Source organism: Pinus tabuliformis, chromosome 3_1, assembly GCF_031772625.1.
Source record: "Pinus tabuliformis cultivar Carrire ecotype Pingquan chromosome 3_1, CPIR1, whole genome shotgun sequence".
NCBI classification, from domain to species: domain Eukaryota; kingdom Viridiplantae; phylum Streptophyta; class Pinopsida; order Pinales; family Pinaceae; genus Pinus; species Pinus tabuliformis.
The window spans coordinates 921,829,708-921,849,913 of NC_142301.1; the positions used below are offsets into that span (position 1 = coordinate 921,829,708).

At 41.1% G+C, this 20,206-nt stretch overlaps 1 protein-coding gene and 1 pseudogene across 1 annotated transcript in view; both read left to right on the top strand.

Moving 5' to 3' along the window:
- LOC149190754 (kinesin-like protein KIN-7E, chloroplastic) overlaps nt 1-20,206 on the top strand; it is a 325,467-nt gene that overhangs the window by 52,489 nt on the left and 252,772 nt on the right. The window contains exon 3 of the mRNA XM_089410586.1: nt 2,723-2,776. Coding sequence (XP_089266712.1) covers nt 2,723-2,776 — 54 coding nt within the window. The remainder of the gene's footprint in view (nt 1-2,722; nt 2,777-20,206) is intronic.
- Nucleotides 4,870-5,710, top strand: LOC149190755 (autophagy protein 5 pseudogene; annotated as a pseudogene).

Sequence of the window (20,206 nt, forward strand, 5' to 3'; positions counted from 1 at the left end):
ATAAATCCATTCGGAACATCCAGTGATCCTTCCTCTGGAATGGAGATTCTAAGAAGTGCAAATGGGCCCTCCTCAAGTGGACAGACATATGTAAACCAAAACTGGCAGGAGGATTGGGCTTAAGAGATCCTGAAATCCTAAGCAAGGCTGTAGCAGCGAAAATCTGGTGGAGATGGGTGGAGAATCCTAATTCCCTATGGGGCACCTTGTGGAAAGCAAAGTATACAAATCAAGTCCAGGACAAAGACCTCATCAGGCTTACTGGTAACACTCAAGGTTCCCCCCTCTGGAATAAAGTATGGGAGAATCGACATATTGTTCAGAAGCACAGCTTTTGGGAAGTGCACCAAGGCAACACCGCCCTCTTCTGGGAAGATGCCTGGCAGCAACTCCCTCCGCTGGACCACCCAGATTGGACTACTCTCAAAAATGACATGCAAGAGGTAGGGTTGAGAAAGGTAGCAGACTACTGGCATCCCCGAACAACAGCCACCACATGGCAAAAATGGCTAACCAAAGAGCAATGGCTAACACAAGACCACAATGGGAATATAGAGCATCTCTTACAACAACTAGACCAGCGCAGAATCCTCACCTCGACCAGAGAAGACATCCTGCGATGGGGAAATAATCCTAAAGGAACTTTCAATCTAAAAGAGGCCTACAAAATCATAGCTGCTTCACCTGAATGGCAACCGGACCCCAAATGGCACGCTCTCTGGAGCAGAGGAACTTGGCCCAAAATAGCCCTGTTCTCTTGGCTGGTCCTGCACAATAGAGCGCTTACTTGGGACAATTTATAGAGACGGGGTTTCATCGGGCCCTCTCGGTGCGCCCTCTGCGAGAATGATCAGGAAACGCTCAATCACATTCTCAACACATGCCCCACAGCGTGCGCTCTATGGGATGATATGGCCTTCGTATTCAGACAGTCTGACAGAAATAGAAACTCGATCTGCCTCACCCTGAGCAATTGGCGATCCTCCATATCCCCCAATAATCTGGTCAATAGGGCATGGAACCTCATCCCGAGAGCCGTGGCATGGATCATATGGAAAGAGCGAAATGCTCGAATCTTCAAGAACTCAGCGATGACAGTGGACAAGCTAACAGGAAAATTGCGGCAGCTAATCTCAGAATCGATCAATGCCATGGACATAATGCCGCAAGAGGGGAACACGTCTCCGAATGACCAAAGGATAGTCCAGATCCTCAACCTCAAAGCCCGGACCACTCCCACAGGCAGGAACCAAGCCTCCGCTGTGATGATGCAGGACAAATGGGGGACGCCTCCATTTCCATCATTCAAATTGAACTTCGATGGGGCGTCAAAGCAAAACCCGGGAAAAGCTGGGTACGGTGGAGCAATCAGGGATCACACTGGGAACATCCAGCTCATCTACCATGGCAATCTAGGCACAAACACCAACAATGCTGCAGAGCTGATCGCTCTCATCAAAGGCATCACCTTGGCTGACCGCTACAAATTTCTACCTCTGGTGGTGGAAGGAGACTCGGAGATTGTCATCAAGATGATGAGAAAACTTCAAAACGACACTCAAGTGGACAAGCTAACGCCCAGTTGGAGGCTCTCGGCAATCCTGAAGGATCTGCAGGGCCATCTCAACAACATTCAAGGTGTCACCTTTCAAGCGGTCCGAAGAACAGCAAATAAGCTGGCCGATGCCATAGCCAACATCGGTGTTCAATCCAACCTTGAAGATTATCACATCCTTTGGCAAGACTTGGAGGAGGGGGAACTCAAAGCGAAATGCAACACCATAAACAAGGCAGACCATCAAGCATAATGGATGCCGAGCTCCCTGACTCTGCAATATATGTATCCATTGATAATTCCACAAGCTGTAAGCGATCCACTCAAAAAAAAGAGAGTAGAGACTAGACCAGCTCAGCTGTACCAAGGCAGACACAGGGAGGTCCCATCGACTCCCACTCTGCATCATGTATTTTACTGTATTCTTTTAATATAAAGTCCCGCTGAACCTTTACAAAAAAAAGAAGTGCTGTCATCCAAAGCCTGCCTAGCTAAATTGGGTTAGCAAATGGTCTTTGCCTCTGTTCCAGCTGCCAGAAAACCTTGAAACACACTCTATAGGAGGGCAAGTTTATTAGAGCTTGTTGGATATATGTAAAGGATTGACATTTAGTTCTGTTTTGGGGTCAGCTTCGTTGTTGCTTAACGCTGTTTGGTGACTCTTGGTCCTTGGTACTTTATCTCTTCAAAGGCATTTGAGGCTGTCTTTGTACTACTTCTTTATTTACCACCTAGAAGTTGTGGTGCAAATGTGTTTTTTCTGATGAAATCAGTTCAATCCACTCTTTTTGTCACTCTTGTAAAGAAGAGTTATATATGCCATTGTTTTCCAAATGCTATCTTCCGATTAAGAATGTGAAGGAGTTGGATGCATTAGCTTACTTTGAATTCATTGCAGCTATAGTAGCTCTAAAGGAGTGGATATAAGACTCCACTTTGTATAACCTTCCACTTTTATTTTCAGCTTTTTGGTAAATATTATCTTGTGAATATAATATTTTTTAAAGAAGAGATTGTGAGATTAAATTTTGACACCATTTTCTCAAACACAGTTATACCACTAAATTATGTATCATTTTAATATCAATTCATATGACAATTTATATGCATCTTTTTAATTTCAATTTGACAGACAAGATAATGTTATCTGAATCCTTATTTTTGCAGACAGTTGGTCGAGATTTCCTTTTACGTGTTTCTTATCTCGAAATTTATAATGAGGTCAGTGTTCTCAAAGATAAATATACATGTTTCCAGAAGACACTTGAACTTATCTTTGTCTATTATTAAAATCTCAACCCATTATGCTGCTCTGTATATAGATATCTGTTTTATTAAAGATACATTTCCCTGATTTGTGTATATTATGATTGAATTTGTCATATGCTGTTCTCTGTTTATTGTTCGACTAGTGATTGGAAATATACCATTTATTTGATAACATACATGACAATAAAATTTTAACTAGTGATAAAAAAGCTAACAATAAAGTGAGAGATTGACAACATGTCCAACCAGCTCTGAAAGAATATAGAAACAAGTACGAAGGAAACTATAAGATCAGAGATTAAAAGGTCATCCCAAACTTGAGCCTCAGGAGGGCCATTCAAAAGTGGTTGTAGTATTCATATTTGAATAATCTTCTCCAACATTGACAATCTGTGTGAATGGCTAATTTGGCCTTGTCAGTAGGTTATCAATGGCTTGTATCCAATTGTCTGCCCTTTTAGATGGCTTAACTAACACAACTATCCAAGTTGGTTATCAAGCTTATTTGCAAGTTGCAAGCCAAGCTAGGAGTGAGAGCAACGGTGCCAAATCAATCCTTGAGATCTGTTTAGAAGTTGAATAAATATGTAACTTTATTGTACTTTATGTTGTTACTGATGGTATCACATATGGCATTGCTTGTGATAGTCCAGTTGCTTGGAATCCGTACCTGTTGTTGTTACTGACAGTATCGCATATGGCATTGCTTGTGATAGTCCAGTTGCTTGGAATCCAAAGTCTGTTTTGTTCTTTTGGGTTAGTGAGAACTTGGGAGATTTATGATTGAAAAGTACAGTTAATTTGTAACCTCGTGAAAAGTCTTTTGTTTTATCATGTTCAATTAGAAAATGGTAATGGTAGTGATCAGAGCTTGGGCTATGGACATCCCTATACAGCTTGGTTGGACTTGGGTAGCCATAGATTTATCTCTATAGCTTTGGTGTATTTAGTTCATGGAGTCATGGATTTTTAGCTTCTAAGGCTACACCACTCCACTTCCTTATCTGGTTGGAGTTTCATGTATTGTGGATGGCCTTTAAGGATTTTATGGAGCTTGTAGGCTGTAGCCAAAGCCCTTTAGTATTTTGTTTGCTACAAGATTATAACACACTTGTTTTGGTAGATGCATCTTATATTTCCTTAATGAACAATGGAGAGTACATCATCCAATCTACATTAGCAGGCCAAAGCATAAATATGCAAATTTAATTTATATATATTGATGTCCACTAATGACCAAGATTTGCCAATGAAATTGCAAAATATACAAGATATTCAGAGAGTAGGATCTGCGAAGCATCTCCTAAAGAAGTAAAAAAAAATCCTGGAAAAAGGGAAAGCTAGAAGACAAGCAAATTGACACCAAATACCCCACTGATATATTGGCAAGGAGTTGATGGAGGTTGAAGAGGAAGACGACCTAGCTGAAGAGTGCTTTAGCTCAACACATTTGTTATGAATAAAATATATATAAAAATAGTAAAAATCATATAAATAATAATAGACATAAACAATGATTAATTAACTAATAATTAGTAGGGAAGAGGCATGTCTTTATAAACATGATCGTTCATGAAAGGGTACTTACCTGGCTATATATATATAGGACCCTCACTCTCAATTGTAACATCATTCTTACTCATACATTTTAATATATATATTCTTGTATTTCAATGGAGACCTTTATATTCCAAGCCTTCTGGAGTGTTTAGCATGAAGAACGAACTTTGTTCGTTCCATTTGGTATCAGAGCCGTTTGATCCTCTGGCTGTTCAACCATTGCACATGAGTCTCGTTCTTTGATCCAAGTCTTTGGCCATTAAAGTCTTCATCAACGTGATTGCTGTTGTGATTGTCAATTTGAAACTGCCATCAGTGGATCTTGAGAAAACGCAGGCTCTTGAAGATGTGGAGAATGTAAATACCTTCGAGAAAACAAGGATGGTGGGTAAAGGCAGTTCAATTATTAATTTATTACCACATCCAGTGTGACTGCTGGTGTGAGTGACATTTAGAGTCGTCCACATTTAGATATTGATCTTAATATGCGTGATGAAAGAGTAGTGGAAGACGGTTTGATGCCTTGTTTTTCCTCTCAAATTTCTGCACGTGTGACAAGTTCAGAGCTTGCCATTGTAAGTGGTCATAATTTTGTGCTTTCATCAAGGGAACCATCTGCTTGCAAGTATGTGTGGATGGGCAACATTCCACTACAAGTTCATTTGCATGATTCTGAAGTTACAACAGTTCCTTCCCCCCCCCCCCCCCCCCCCCGCCCAACTTCTTCGGGTTTTGGCTCCTCGTAATGGATACCTTCCTCTTCTTATTCCTGTCATAAAACCTCATTTTCAGAGTTCCTTACCTCTTGGAACAGATACAATATGGTTTGACTACAGGGGGTTACCTTTGAAATGGTACATTCCAACTGGAGTCTTGTTTGATCTTCTTGGTGCAGAGCCGGAAAGGCCATGGAAAATAGTAGTTCACTTTAGAGGGTATCCAACTGATTTATTAAGCCCATGTGAGGGTGAAGACAACGTGAAATGGAGTTTTATTAATTCAGTAAAAGAGGTATCCTTCGTAATGAACGAAAGCACAAGGAATGTAATGAACATGTCAAAACCAGATCAAATAGAGTTATGGCGATGCGTTGCAAAAGGTGACATGGATGGGTATAATCGAATTTCTGCACAACTTAGGCTAGGACCTATTGTTGAGGATGGTGCTTCTGGAACAAATCTTGGTATTCCCCATGAGAAGGCATCACGAAAAGCTTGTGAAAATAAAAATAAAAAGGAATCTAATAAATTTGGTATCGAATCGAATAAAGGGTTAGGTGACATTTTGTCCATTGAAAAACCCATCAAAGATGTTGCTTTGAATTAGGTAACAAGCGAGCAAGGGACAGTTGATGTTCTGTCCACGGAAAAACCCAACAAAAATGCTGCTGTGAATTTGGTGGAAAGCGAGCAAGGGAATTGTCCATATTCTGTCCATGGAGAACCCCAACAATAATGTCATTGTGAATTGGATAATGAACAAGCAAGGGTTCTCTTGCGACAGTGAAAGTGATATGAAAAAGTTAAATTTCTACAAGGAGGGGTTTTTAGATTATAGCCAGAGTTATGGTCCTGTGACAAGATACATATGCTTACCCCCTAAGTGCGAGGCTATTGTTGAAATGGAAAGCAAGGGTGCATATAATTTCATTCAAAAAAATCAAAACCAAAATATTTTGCAGCTTGAAAGGATCATGACAATGTTAGTTACATAGGCATAAATCCAGAGCAAGGAGTTGGAGAATTTACTGTTTCACCTATTAAGTACTGATACCTTCCAGCAATCTGGACAGTTCAAACCCAAAGAAAGAGTTCTGAAAGATCATGTCTCGGATGTGAAGCTGCGTGTTACAACACGTTCAATTCAACGAATATTTGAGACTTTGGGTAAAGTTGAAATTGATCACGAAAAAATTTCTGAGATGTGCAGCCCTTGTTTCTGATAGGAATAAAGGTGAGAGAGAGGTAAGCCATGTTTTAACAGATGGGACAGAGGAGTGTCGCGACAATGACAAGATGGAGCGGCAGCAGGATGACACGATGCACTGGCGACAGAATAATGTGGAACCTGAAGTTATGTATGGTCACTTTTTTAAAATGGATACTTGCTATTACTCAGACGATGGAAAACTTATGTACACTATTGTAACAATAGAAAACAATAAGCGTATGAGAAAAATCAGATACGGGGTGGTTTCCCCACTAAGTTTTCTACGAGTGAGCGATATTATGGAGTCAATTAACCTAGTCGAGCCGAAATCAGAACAAAGTAATTGGGTGAATATTGCGATGTAGAAGAACACTTCCCAAACTCTAAGGGCCGCCCTTCATGCCAGGAAGACGGACTCTGAAATTTGCCACATTCTTAGTGTTGTTCTGGCCCGTTATTCTTCCTCTGTCAATCTTCACACAATTCAAGATTCCCCAAAAATCATGTCAGGATATCTTATAGGGTGTGGATATACCCCACTTGAAGCTACATTTGCATGGCTTGGGAGATGGAGACCGGCCACAACAATCAAACGTTGGGTCATTGCTCGATTCGATTCGGAATACACAGGGCTTGATTTGAAAACCTCAGCGGAGTCAACACTTGTTGGATTTGACGCACTTCGACTCTCTGAGGGTTGGGCTACGAAGGCGATAGTGAGTATTTCGTCAAGCGGCTTGCCCGTGCGGCATGCCCGGTCGAAGGGTGAACAAATTCTGGTGTCGATTCCAGTGTGGATCGTGTTTAAGTGTTGCGTCGATTTATGTGGCTCGACATATATAAGTTCCATTGACATCCCGTATAGCGTGACAACGTTACCGTATAGCTACAGCGTGGGTTGATATAAGTGTTACCGCAGTTAAAAGTCAACTGTTGACCCTCCCACGTCGCACGTTGCAACCTGTCTGTGTTGGCTGTCGGCCGACTTCCCTTTCCGCTACGCATATCATCGACCTTCTTTGCGCGTGGAATGCTTCCATGCCCATCACCATCGTCGAGCAGCTGACGTTAACAATCGGTAGGCAAACACTTCAAAATATCATCGTGACTCTGGCGTGGGATCCAATCTGATCTGCTACAGGACCTTCTCTACTAAGAAGTGGGCTCCAACGCTGTTTGCTACTGATATTAGACTATCGTGGCATTCCACCTTGGCGTGGGCTGTTCCTCTGCATTGTTACCCCCGCTGTCCACTGGTCGTGTCCCTCACTGCCCTCAAACCCACGCCACTGATGCACCAATCCCGCACTAGCACCGAAGACGCTACAACACCGAGCCGCTGTCAAAAGAGCGTGGCCTCATTTGAATAATCACCGTGACTCTGGTCCGTGGATTTGACGCCGTACGTAACAGAGCGTATGATTGATTGCCAACGTTTAAAATCATACAGAGTTAATAAAACAAAAAAGTAATTTAAATTAGTATAGTTAATTAAAATATTATTAATTAAAAAAATATTATTAAAAATAATTATTATTATTATATAGAAAAAAATTATTATTATATTATATAAAAAAATGAAAATAAAAAATAAATATCGATAACATTGGATTCAAAACAAGGATACTAGCGAATTGTACAGACGGAGATCAGTAGAAGCGTTGAGAAATTAAGATGCGGTTCACAAGCGAAGAGACAAGGTACAGATGACAAATACAAGATGAAGAAATCGTCAGCAATACAGCTTTGAGGACAAAGCTTTTGAAGGAAGGGATAATGTTATGAATATAATTCATAACAAAATAAATAAATATAAATAATATAAATATTAAGTAATCAAGTAATGATTATGTTAAGTAGTCATTAGTTAAGTGAAAAGGGATGTCCCAATCACGAAATGACACCTGCTTAGGCATATATGCGGGTCTTTAATGTAACATTCATTCATCACTTATACATTTTTATATATAATAAATTATTATTACAAATACTTTTGTGTATTTCTACATTAGGCTCACACCCTTTTGAGCTGCCACTTTCATTGCTGTGTTCCATTCACGCCACCATGAAATCACAATTGAATCGACTTCCAACCACCACAACCGTGCTGCACTTCTGGCCACCACCATCACGGTGCAAAAGACAACTCGTCCAACTGTTGCCGCTTGACTCTGTAAGTGTCGCTCAATATTGGCGTTGCAGTGAGCACAAACACTGCAGTTGTCGAACCCAATTGAGTTGTTGAACGACGAAAGAGAAACTAATTGCAAATTAATTACATAGAAGCGACATTGTTCGTCCATTTGTAGACACTTCGACTGTTGTTTAGTCACTGCCACCAATTACAGACACTTCGATTATCGTTTTCCCCGTCATAGCATTTTGATCAGCCAGCTGCTGCTATCAATATTACTTCTCTGTCCACTGTTAAACTCGAACACCTACCGATACCCTCCATCTGATCAATTGTGTCTCTTGTCGTTGTCTTCCCCACCAAATCGTTGACTCTCGACCACTGTGACCTTTCCTTCCATACGATGCATTGCATCATTCACATTCTAAAGGCCGATATTAGTGACATTATAAAACTATATATATATTTATAGTTACATTATACAAAAACTCTATATTTTATAGTACCCGTTATATATATATATATATATATATAGTCACTGTTATTTAATTCATTTAATTTAATTAAAAAAAATTCTACCAAGGAAAAAGAAGGAGTACTGAGGTTCAAAGTTGTTTAAGAAGAAGAAGAAGAAGAATCTTTCATACTAAGTTAAAAGAAGTGAAGAAAACAAAAAATATGGGTTTTTTTTTCAATATGTCCTTTTTGTTCAAAAGGATATCCTAATTGTCAAAAGTCATTCAGAAATCAAAATGTCGTCTGCATCTGCACAAAATGTTACAAAACTTTTACTTTAGTTGAATGTCTAAGTAATACATAAAACCAATCATTAGCAAGAGATCTGAAACAATTAATGGGAACAGTTGGGAAACAACATACATATTTTAATGAGGAAATGAAGAAGACAGAATCCAAATTACAAGATAAATGCCCATCATCACCCCTACAAAACGATGTAATCCAATGTACCGAGAAATTGTAGTTGAAAGATCAAAACAAAGACAAAATAGCCAAACTTCGGCAAAACAAGAAAGTGTTACAACAAGAATATGAAGATCTTGCAGATATGCATTACAAACAAGTAATTGAAAAGGACGAAGAAATTTCTCACCTCAAGGACCACGTTGAAAAATTAATTGCACTAGTCAAGAAGACTAAGGTCACAAAGTAGGAACTCAAGAAGCACTTATTAGAATAAGAAGATGAAGATTTATGTTTAAAGAACCTTAATAAAAATTTATTAGAACAAATCAGATATCTAAAAGATGAAAAGCTTAAAAGTCAAAACATTGAAAATAAGGTTGATAAATCAGAAACCAAAGAGCTTTATGTCCGAGAAACCATAATCAAAGTCTACTCACTCAAACTAAGAAACTTAAGGATGATAAGAAATCATTAAAAGATAAGTTAGAACAACTTACTCAAGAAGAAGTATCAAAATCTCCAGTCGTAAAAGTCCAAGTTGAAGATAAGGGAACGAATACCGATTCAGTGAATATCATAACTCAAGAAGAAGGCAAATCAGTTGAAGAAAAGGAACACTTAGATGCTACAGTGCAGATGATATACATCCCAAGTGAAGGTTATGTAACCAACTCAACAACATTGTCACCTGAAGTAATTCAGAATACCGCTACACGACAGGGGAAAGAAAAACCAAAGGAACTCTTTCTCTACATCCGAATCACAGGAACAAACATTTCAATCAATCTACGAATCCGTATCACTCTGAACATAAACAACAAACTTATGTTCTGAAGGTTACTATTGTCAGTGCAATTCAGTCTTGTGATAGCAATTCACACGAAGTATCCAGTAACCACAAGATTCCACAGAAGATTAATTTTGGATGGTCAGATCCATTCTTAGTGCGACAGTTTTGAGCATCATATTGTCTTGTTTCGACGAAGATGACAGTTCCGAGACAAGAAGACATTCGTGTTAAGATATGGTATGTTCTATGCTTAGAGCAGTTTACTTCTTTTTCTTATTATTATCCACAGATTAGCAATCACATGTACATTAAGTAAAGTGGAGATAGAACATTAAACGATCAATAGAAAACAAACCAAGACAAGAGACACAAGATGTGGTGGCTAGCCAGGGACAAACACCAATGTGGGGAAACCCTTTGATCAAATCTTCCTTTATCTTCAATAATTCAGTAGAGAAAAATAGTACATAAATCTGATTTACATCAGCAGCAGCGAACCTCAGATCAGCCCTAAACAAGGGCAGCAAACCCTAGATCGAACTTGTCAAGTCTCCACCGGTGAGTTGTTCATCGTGCACCAGTCCGAGACTTCGCCGCGCACTCGCCATACACTAGTGCAAGATTTCGCTGCGCACCAAGATTTCGCCGTGCACTAGTGCAAGATTCCGAACGACCTTTTTCGGCTCGGGTGAGAGAGAGAGAGATGAGATGAGATAAGTGCAAATGAGGAAAAGTCCTCCTGTATTTACACACAAATGTTGATGATTGAATAGATGCCACTATTGGGCTTCTGAGCCTACATGAGTTGCAGGTCGGCTTGATAATTATTTCATAATCAAAATAAATTCATATCTCCATAAATACTTATCGGAATCGGATGATCTTTAGATCAATCCTACACCTCTCAACGAGAGGAATCTAATAAAAATATTATCAGCCATGAATAAGATGACCCACATGGAGTTTGGCCCTACTTGCCAATTTTAATACTCCCTCTCAACTAGGGAGAACTCCATCTGCAATCTGTCTATCGATCGCTACTATTCATCCATCAAATGCACTGCCCTGTACATCTTGACCACTGCTCTGCTCTACTCTATCCTGCATGCTCTGCTCTGTTCTGTTCTGCCGTGTTCTGATCTGCTTTGCTCTGCTTTGTCCGAATCACTGTTGATAATATCGGCAATATTTGAAAATATCGCGATATTTTCGGCAAAACGATATATCGCCGAGAAAATATCGCGATATTTTCAAAATATCGGCAAATATCGGAAAATATCGGCAAAATATCGCGATATTTTGAAAATATCGGCAAAATATCGGCTATATTTAAAAATTTGAAAAAAATATTTTTTATGCTTGCCGATATTTTCGCCGATATTGCCGATAAGATATTTTTTGGACCCTCGCCGATATTTTCCCGATACCGATATTATCAACACTGGTCCGAATTATGAAGAGGAAGAAATGATCGAGGATGTATCATATTGACTCAAAGTCAGTATCAGAGTGTGTACTAGTGGTCCCAGACTAGTGTCAACTGACTTGAAGTCAGCGTCATAGTGGGTACAACTCCTACTACTAGTCCCAGACCAGTATCATCCTCCACTGACTCAAAGTCAGTCTCAAAGTGTGTACCACTGGTCCTAGACCAGTCTCAAGTTTCAACCGACCCAAAGTCAGCGTCATAGTGGGTACAACTCCTACCACTGGTCCTAGACCAATCCTCCACTGACCCGAAGTCAGTCTCAGAGTATGTACCACTGGTCCCAGACCAGTCTCAACCGACCCGAAGTCAACGTCATAGTGGGTACAACTCCTACCACTGGTCCCAGAGCAGTCCTCCACTGACCCGAAGTCGGTCTCAGAGTATGTACCACTGGTCCTAGACCAGTCTCAACTGATCCGAAGTCAGCGTCATAGTGGGTACAACTCCTACCACTGGTCCTAGACTAGTATCATTGATCCCAGATCAATGAAGGTCATCCTAGCATAGGGAGTATGGTAGATACAGCGATGCGTCCATCGATACTACTATGGTCCCTATCCTCATTTCCCTGCTTATTGATCAAATAAGAGGTACTTCCCACGAGTCCCAGACTGCATGGGTAGGATGCCTCGACAGGAGAACTAATCATCCTGCTACACAATCGTCATGGAGAACACATCATTCAGACCTCACAGGAGAACTAATCATCCTGCTACACAATCTTCATGGGGAACACATCATCCAGACCTCATAGGAGAACTAATCATCCTGCTACACAATCGTCATGGAGAACACATCATCCAGACCTCACAGGAGAACTAATCATCCTGCTACATAGTCGTCACAGAGAACACATCATCCAGGCCTCACAGGAGAACTAATCATCCTGCTACATAGTCGCCATGGGGTGGTACAGGGAAAGTTTTGATTCTTTTACCCTGTTCGTCATATGTCGCTCCAAGAAGTACCCCGCACCCCCCCGGAGCTCCGAGAGCTCAATACATCATACAGGACCCTCATCAGAGGGTTTTTTGAACGACACCAAGTCGTTCTCGGAAAGTAAAAAATTTGACCTTTCCTAGGGGTTTTGTCAGAATGTTGGCGACCTGTTCATCTGTACCGATATGTTGGAGCCTTATAGCTTCCCGCTGCACCATATCTCGAATATAGTGGTACCTGATATCAATATTCTTGGAGCGATGATGAAATACGAGATTCTCTGACAAACGAATCCCACTCTGGTTGTCACATAGGATCACGTTGGTATCCAATGTAAATCCAAACAGCTCACTAAAGAGCTTTCGCAACCAGACTGCTTCACAGGAGGCCATGCTAGCAGCGATATACTCTGCCTTGGCGGTGCTCAAAGCCACCGACTTCTGCTTCCTGCTCATCCAGGATATTGAAGCAGATCCCAAGGAGAAATAGCACCCAGAAGTGCTCCTACGGTCCTCCACATTTCCTGCCCAATTAGCATCAGTGTATCCAAGTAGTCTCACATCTCCGACAGTGTATCTTAGCCCATATGTAATTGTGCCACGAAGATATCTTAACAGATTCTTGGCACCAATCCAATGTATGTGATGAGGTTCAACCATATGTTGACTTAATGTGTTGACTGCAAAGCATATATCTAGACGGGAGTTCACTAAGAACATTAATGCTCCGACGAGTTGCCGATACTCGGTAGCATTTCGTAAAACAGGTCCAGCAGCACTACCGCTTAACTTCTTAAAGTCAAGCTCCATCGGGGTAGTTACAGGCTTGCAGTCTACCATACCGAATCTTTCCAATATCTTCACCACATATTTTCCTTGAGATAGGAAAATTTCCCTTGGCTTCTGCCACACTTCAAGTCCTAGGAAATAGTGCATCAGTCCTAGGTCCTTCATTTCAAATTCAGAAGCCAACTCCCTCTTACATTTGTGAATGAGAGGGTCTGCACCTGTTAGGAAGAGGTCATCCACATACAACACCAGTATGAGAGGTTTGTCATCTTCAACCTTAAAGTAGAGGTTAGGGTCGGCTTCACTCCTAGTGAATCCCAGCTTCATCAAGTAGCTGTCGATCCTCTCATACCATGCTCGGGGTGCTTGCTTTAGCCCATAGAGAGCCTTCTTCAACCTGCATACATGAGATTTTCGATCATAAATCTCAAATCCTTCGGGTTGCTCCACGTAGACCTCTTCTTTGATCGAACCATGCAAGAACGTGGTCTTGACATCCATCTGATGTAGGTTCCATCCTTGTGAAGTCGCAAGGGCTATGATCGAGCGAATGGTGGTATATCTGGTAACAGGTGCAAATAGCTCGTCATACTCTTTTTCTTTCGGTTCCTTGGTGTCAGCTTCTTGAGAACTCCTCACTGTAGGAAGATTGTTCACCTTGCTGAGAGCCATATCTTCATCAAAGGTGACATCATGACTAATCACAACTTCCCTTTGATCGGCTACATAGATTCTATAGCCCTTAGTATTTTCACCATAGCCCACGAAGATTCCTTTCTTTCCAGATGCACCTAATTTATTCCTTTCTCTTTCGGCACATGAAAATATATAAGGCTTCCAAAAATTCTAAAATGAGATATGTCAGGTTGCTTAAGGGTGAACATTTCTTCAGGAGTCTTGGAACCCAATGCTTGAAGAGGGCATCAGTTTTGTACATATACGACGGTGCTTGCAGCTTCGGCCCAAAGAAACTTTGGAAGTCTTTGATCATGGAGCTTGGCACGGTCAACTTCCACAATCGTACGGTTCTTCCTTTCCGCCACACCATTCTGTTTAGGAGTATATGGTGTGGTAGTCTCCCTCTTGATGCTAATCTCTTTACAAAAGTCATGAAACTCGTTAGATTCATATTCAGTCCCATTATCAGTCCTTAAGATCTTGATCTTCTTTTCGGTTTGATTCTCGATCAAGGCTTTGAAGTGTTGAAACCAAGAGAACACTTCATCCTTCTTTTTCAAGAAGTATATCCAAGTCTTTCGAGAATAGTCATCTGTAAAAGTAAGGTAATATGAATAACCTCCCAAGGAGTTCACAGGCATCATACCAGATATGTCTGAGTGAACTAGTTGTAATACATCGAAGGTCTTGCTTTGGATTGAGGAGAATGGTCCCCTTTTTAGCTTTCCTTCTGCACATCCCGGACATACACCTTCTTTCTGTACTCGGAATTCGGGCATCCCTGTTACCATCTGTCTTACATCAGGTAGGTTTATAATGAAGGTGGGCAAACCTCCGATGCCAAAGTTCGGACTGAAGAGATGTGTCACAAGACATGACACCTAGCGGGCTTCCACCGACCTAATATAATGAATCAACTCGAAACCCAAGAGTGAAGGCATCTTTAACATTATTTTTCCATATACGTACCTTGCCATCGCTGAAAGTCACCTTGTAGCCTTTGTCTATAGAGTCCTGGATGATCTTCTTTGTTTTGACTTCACCGGTTTTCCATTTGTTCCTGGCAGCGACGGGTGCATTTGATGGAGGCTCAACAATATTGCCTCTCACATGGTCCAACACTCCTTGATCTTCTAAGGTTCGATTGATAGACATCTTCCATCTGTGATAGTTAGCTTTCTCACGGAGCTTGTCTTCGACAGGGAAGTGTGTTGAGGACTGCATGAATTCTTTTTGGATAGCCTGCCAATCTTCTCTTTGGTGATTGCTCTTGCTCTTGCTTGGGCTTTATCTTCACCTCAGCTCTAATACCATGTTAAGATATGGTATGTTCTATGCTTAGAGCAATTTACTTCTTTTTCTTATTATTATCCACAGATTATCAATCACATGTACATTAAGTAAAGTGCAGATAGAACATTAAACGATTGACAGAAAACAAGCCAAGACAAGAGACACAAGATGTGGCGGCTAGCTAGGGACAAACCCCAATGTGGGGAAACCCTTTGATCAAATCTTCATTTATCTTCAATATTCAGCAGAGAGAAATAGTACATAAATCTGATTTATATCAGCAGCAGCAAACCCTAGATCAGCGCTAAACAACGGCAGCAAACCCTAGATCGAACTTGTCAAGTCTCCACCAGTGAGTTGTTCACCGTGCACCAGTCCCAGATTCGCCGCGCACCAGTGCAAGATTTCGCTGCGCACTAGTGCAAGATTCTGAACGACCTTTTTCGGCTCGGGTGAGAGAGAGAGAGATGAGATGAGATAAGTGCAAATGAGGAAAAGTCCTCCTGTATTTATACACAAATGTTGATGATTGAATAGATGCGACTGTTGGGCTTCTGAGCCTACATGAGTTGCAGGTCGGCTTGATAATTATTCCATAATCAAAATAAATTCATATCTCCATAAATGTTTATCGGAATCGGATGATCTTTAGATCAATCCTACACCTCTCGATGAGAGGAATCTAATAAAATAATTATCAGTCATGAATAAGATGACCCACATGGAGTTTGGCCCTAGTTGTCAATTTTAACAATTCGAGATCAAGCTTTTCATCAGTAAGCTTTGAGGACAAAGCTTTTTGAGGAGGAAGGCAATGTTATGAATTAAATATATATAAAAATAGTAAAAATAATATAAATAATAATAGACATAAACAATGATTAATTAACTAATAATTAGTAGGGAAGAGGCATGTCTCTACAAACATGACCATTCGTGAAAGGGTACTTACCTGGATATATATATAGGACCCTCACTCTCAATTGTAACATCATTCTTACTCATACATTTTAATATATTTATTCTTGTATCTCAATGGAGATCTTTATATTCCAAGCCTTCTGGAGTGTTTAGCGTGAAGAACGAACTTTGTTCGTTCCAACAGTTCCTAGTAGCTAAGGCTGGAAAGAAGTTGGCAATGAGGGTTGAGCTACTAGCTAGATGGGGGACTTTGAACCTACAAGAATTGACTAATCTCATAGTTGAGACATGGTCAAGTTGTGTCTTTTTGTTAAAATTGTCAATAGGCAAGAGGAAAGAAGTAATCATCTTCGAGCTAGTCTTGTGACACTGAGAGTTTGTTAATTTTAGGAGAACAATGTTATGTTCTATGCTTAGAGCAGTTTTACTTCAATTTCTTTATTAGCCCAATATCAATATCCAATTCAGCGATCACATCATCATGATAGTAAAATGCAGATAGAACATAAACAATAACAGTAGAAGACAAGCCAACACAAGAGGACACAAGATATGGCACCAACCAGGGACAAACCCCAATGCGGGGACACCTTTGATCAATTCTTCTTATAATTCTTCAAAAGTTCAGCAGAGAGAGGGAATACAATTTACAGTGTTCACTTGCCCAACCTAATAAGTCAAAACAACAAAAATAGAAAGCCCTAACCAAAAAGTCAACGCTTGTCAACAGCGCTGAAATTGACCTCCAAAACAGCTCGGTCAACCTTGGTTAACTCGGCCTCCGACATCAAGATAATGTAGCGCAAAGCAGTCTGATAATAACCAGTCAAATCATGTCAACAAAAGTCAATGCAACAACTTGAATTAGGGTAGTCAACGTTGGTCAATGCAGGGGTCAAATTGCCTCAGTTTTTGTGCCCAGAATAGCGGCTTGCCCAAACAGAAGTCTCCCTCACAAAGCCGAAGTCAAATAGGGTCAACGCTGTCAAAGTCAACCTCTTGAAATTTCGGCATCCTGAAATTTCGGTCTCCTGAAATTTTGGCCTCCTAAAATTTTGGTCAAATCTGGTCAACGCAGCAGCTAAAAAATCAGACCTTCCTTCACACATGTGGAGAGAGAGAAGATTGAGGTTGAATAGACTTGACTATTGGGCTTTAGAGCCTACATGAGTTCGCTGACTGACCTTGACAATTTGTCCATAATCAAAATAAATTCATAACTTCATTTGTACATGTCAGAATGGGATGATCTTTAGATCAATCCTACACCTCTCAGAGAGAGGAATCCAAGTAAAATATGAGCTGCCTCATATGAACTGTGCAATGTGAAGTTTGGCCATAGTTGCCAAATTTAACACTCCCTCTCAACTAGGGAGAACTTTACTTGTCAAACTATCTGACAACCTGTACCGTCATTGTCTCTGCTCTGCTCTGCTGAACTATGAAGAAAGAAGAAATGATCGAAAATGTATCATGCCATTCTCCACTGACCCGAAGTTAGTCTCCAATAATAGAGAGTGTGTCATACCACTCTTAACCGACCTAAAGTCAGTTTCCATTGATCCCAGATCAATATCAACATCCTAGCATAAGGAGTATGATAGTACATGATTTGTCCATCTGTAGTACTATGATCCCTATCCTCATTTCCCTTCTCATTGGCCAGATGAGAGGTACTTCCCATGAGTCCCGGACTGCATGGGTAGGATGTGCCGGTAGGAGAAGGTGAACCACTCATCCTGCTCATATGCCATAGGAGAAGGTGAACCACTCATTCTATGCATATACCACCATGGGGTATCACAGGGGAAGGTGAACCACTCACCTTGTACATCGCGCACCAATAAGGGAAGGTGAACCACTCACCCTATGGTCGCTCATTGCTCCAAGCCCGCCGAAGCTCCCAGAGCTCAACATCCATCTCATACAGGACCCTCATAAGAGGGTCTCTCCACGACTCCAAGTAGTTCATGAAAGGTCAAGAATTTGACCTTTTCCAGGGGATTCATAAGAATATCGACGACCTGATCATCAATCCCAATGTGTTGGAGCCTGATTTTTCCCCGTTGTACCATATCCCGGATAAAGTGGTACCTGATATCAATATGCTTGGAGCAGTCATGAAACACGGGATTCTCCGAAAGACGAATCCCACTTTGATTGTCGCAGAAGATCACGGTGGTATCCAACACATGTCAAAACAGCTCACTAAAGAGCTTCCTCAACCAAACAACTTCATAGGAGGCCAAACTAGCAGTAATATATTCAGCCTCAGTGGTGCTCAAGGCAATTGACTTCTAAGTTCTGCTTCTTGCTCATCTATGATATCGAAGCAGAACCTAGAGAGAAGCAACATCCAAATGTGCTTTTACGATCCACCACACTGCCAACCCAGTCTGCATCAGAGTAACCATGGAGCCTCACATTCCCGACAGTGTATCTCAGTCCATAAGTGATTGTGCCCTGAAGATATCTCAAGAGATTCTTGGCAGCAATCCAATGTATGTGATGAGGCTCAACCATAAACTGGCTCAATGTATTCACTGCAAAACATATGTCCGGACAGGAGTTCACCAAGAGCATCAGGGCCCCCACGAGTTGACGATTCTCAGAAGAATTCCCCAAAACGGGCCCAACAACACTTCTGCATAACTTATTGAAGTTAAGTTCCATTGGAGTAGTCATGGACTTGCAGTCCACCATCCCAAATCTTTCAAGAATCTTCACAATATATTTTCCTTGAGAAAGGAAAATCTCGCTTGGCTTTTGCCAGACCTCCAACCCTAGGAAGTAATGCATTAGTCCTAGGTCCTTCATCTCGAATTTGGAAGCCAACACACTCTTACATTGATGAATAAGAGGGTCTGTACCTGTCAGAAAGAGATCGTCCACATATAGTACCAAGATGAGAGGTCTATCATTCTCAACCTTAAAATAAAGGTTCGGATCAACTTCGCTTCTTGTAAATCCCAGCTTCTTTAGATAGTTATCAATCCTCTCATACCAAGCCTGGGGTGCTTGCTTCAACCCATAGAGGGCTTTCTTCAACCTGCATACTTGTGACTGACGATCTTGAACTTCGAACCCCTCAGGTTGTTCTACTTAGAATTCCCCCTTAAGTGAACCATGCAAGAAGGCAGTCTTGACATCCATTTGATGAAGATTCCATCCTTGTGAGGCAGCAAGGGCTATAATCGAATAGATGGTGGTGTAGCGGGCAACCAGTGCAAATATCTCATCATAATCTACACCTTCCTTTTGAGAGAAGCCTCGAGCAACGAATCTGGCTTTGAACTTTTCAGCACTTCCATTAGCTCCATGCTTAATCTTGAAGAGCCATTTCGAGGTGACAACGGATTTGTCCTTGGGTCTAGGGACCACATCTCAGACTTCATTCCTCATAATCGACTCATATTTATTCATTCATTGCATCGTTCATATGAACAATGGTGCTCATAGAAATTAAGTACCCTTGGTACCTATTCGGCTTCTTGCTTTCATGAAGTGTCCCCCTAGGTGCAACATGTCTCTCGGCATCTTCAAGAGTCTCCCTAAGCCATGAGGGTCTCCTTTTCGAGGAGGAGGGCTCATGAGGGGGTGGATCAATGGGATCCATTGGTCCTTCAGCATCAGGCATCTGCTCATCCTGCGATTCTCCCTGCTTTTCGGAATCTGCGTCTTTGTCCTTCCTTGGAAGAGGAAGGTTACTAATCTTCCCAAGGGCAGCATCCTCATCGAAAATGACATCATGACTTATCTCCACTTCTCTTTGACCAGGCACATAGATTCTATATGCCTTAGAAGTTTCACTGTAGCCCACAAATGTTCCTTTCTTCCCAGAAGCATCCAATTTGCTTCTCTTTTCTTTCGGCACATGAAAATATACGGGGCTACCAAAAATTCTAAAGTGAGAAACATCAGGCTTCTTACTGGTAAA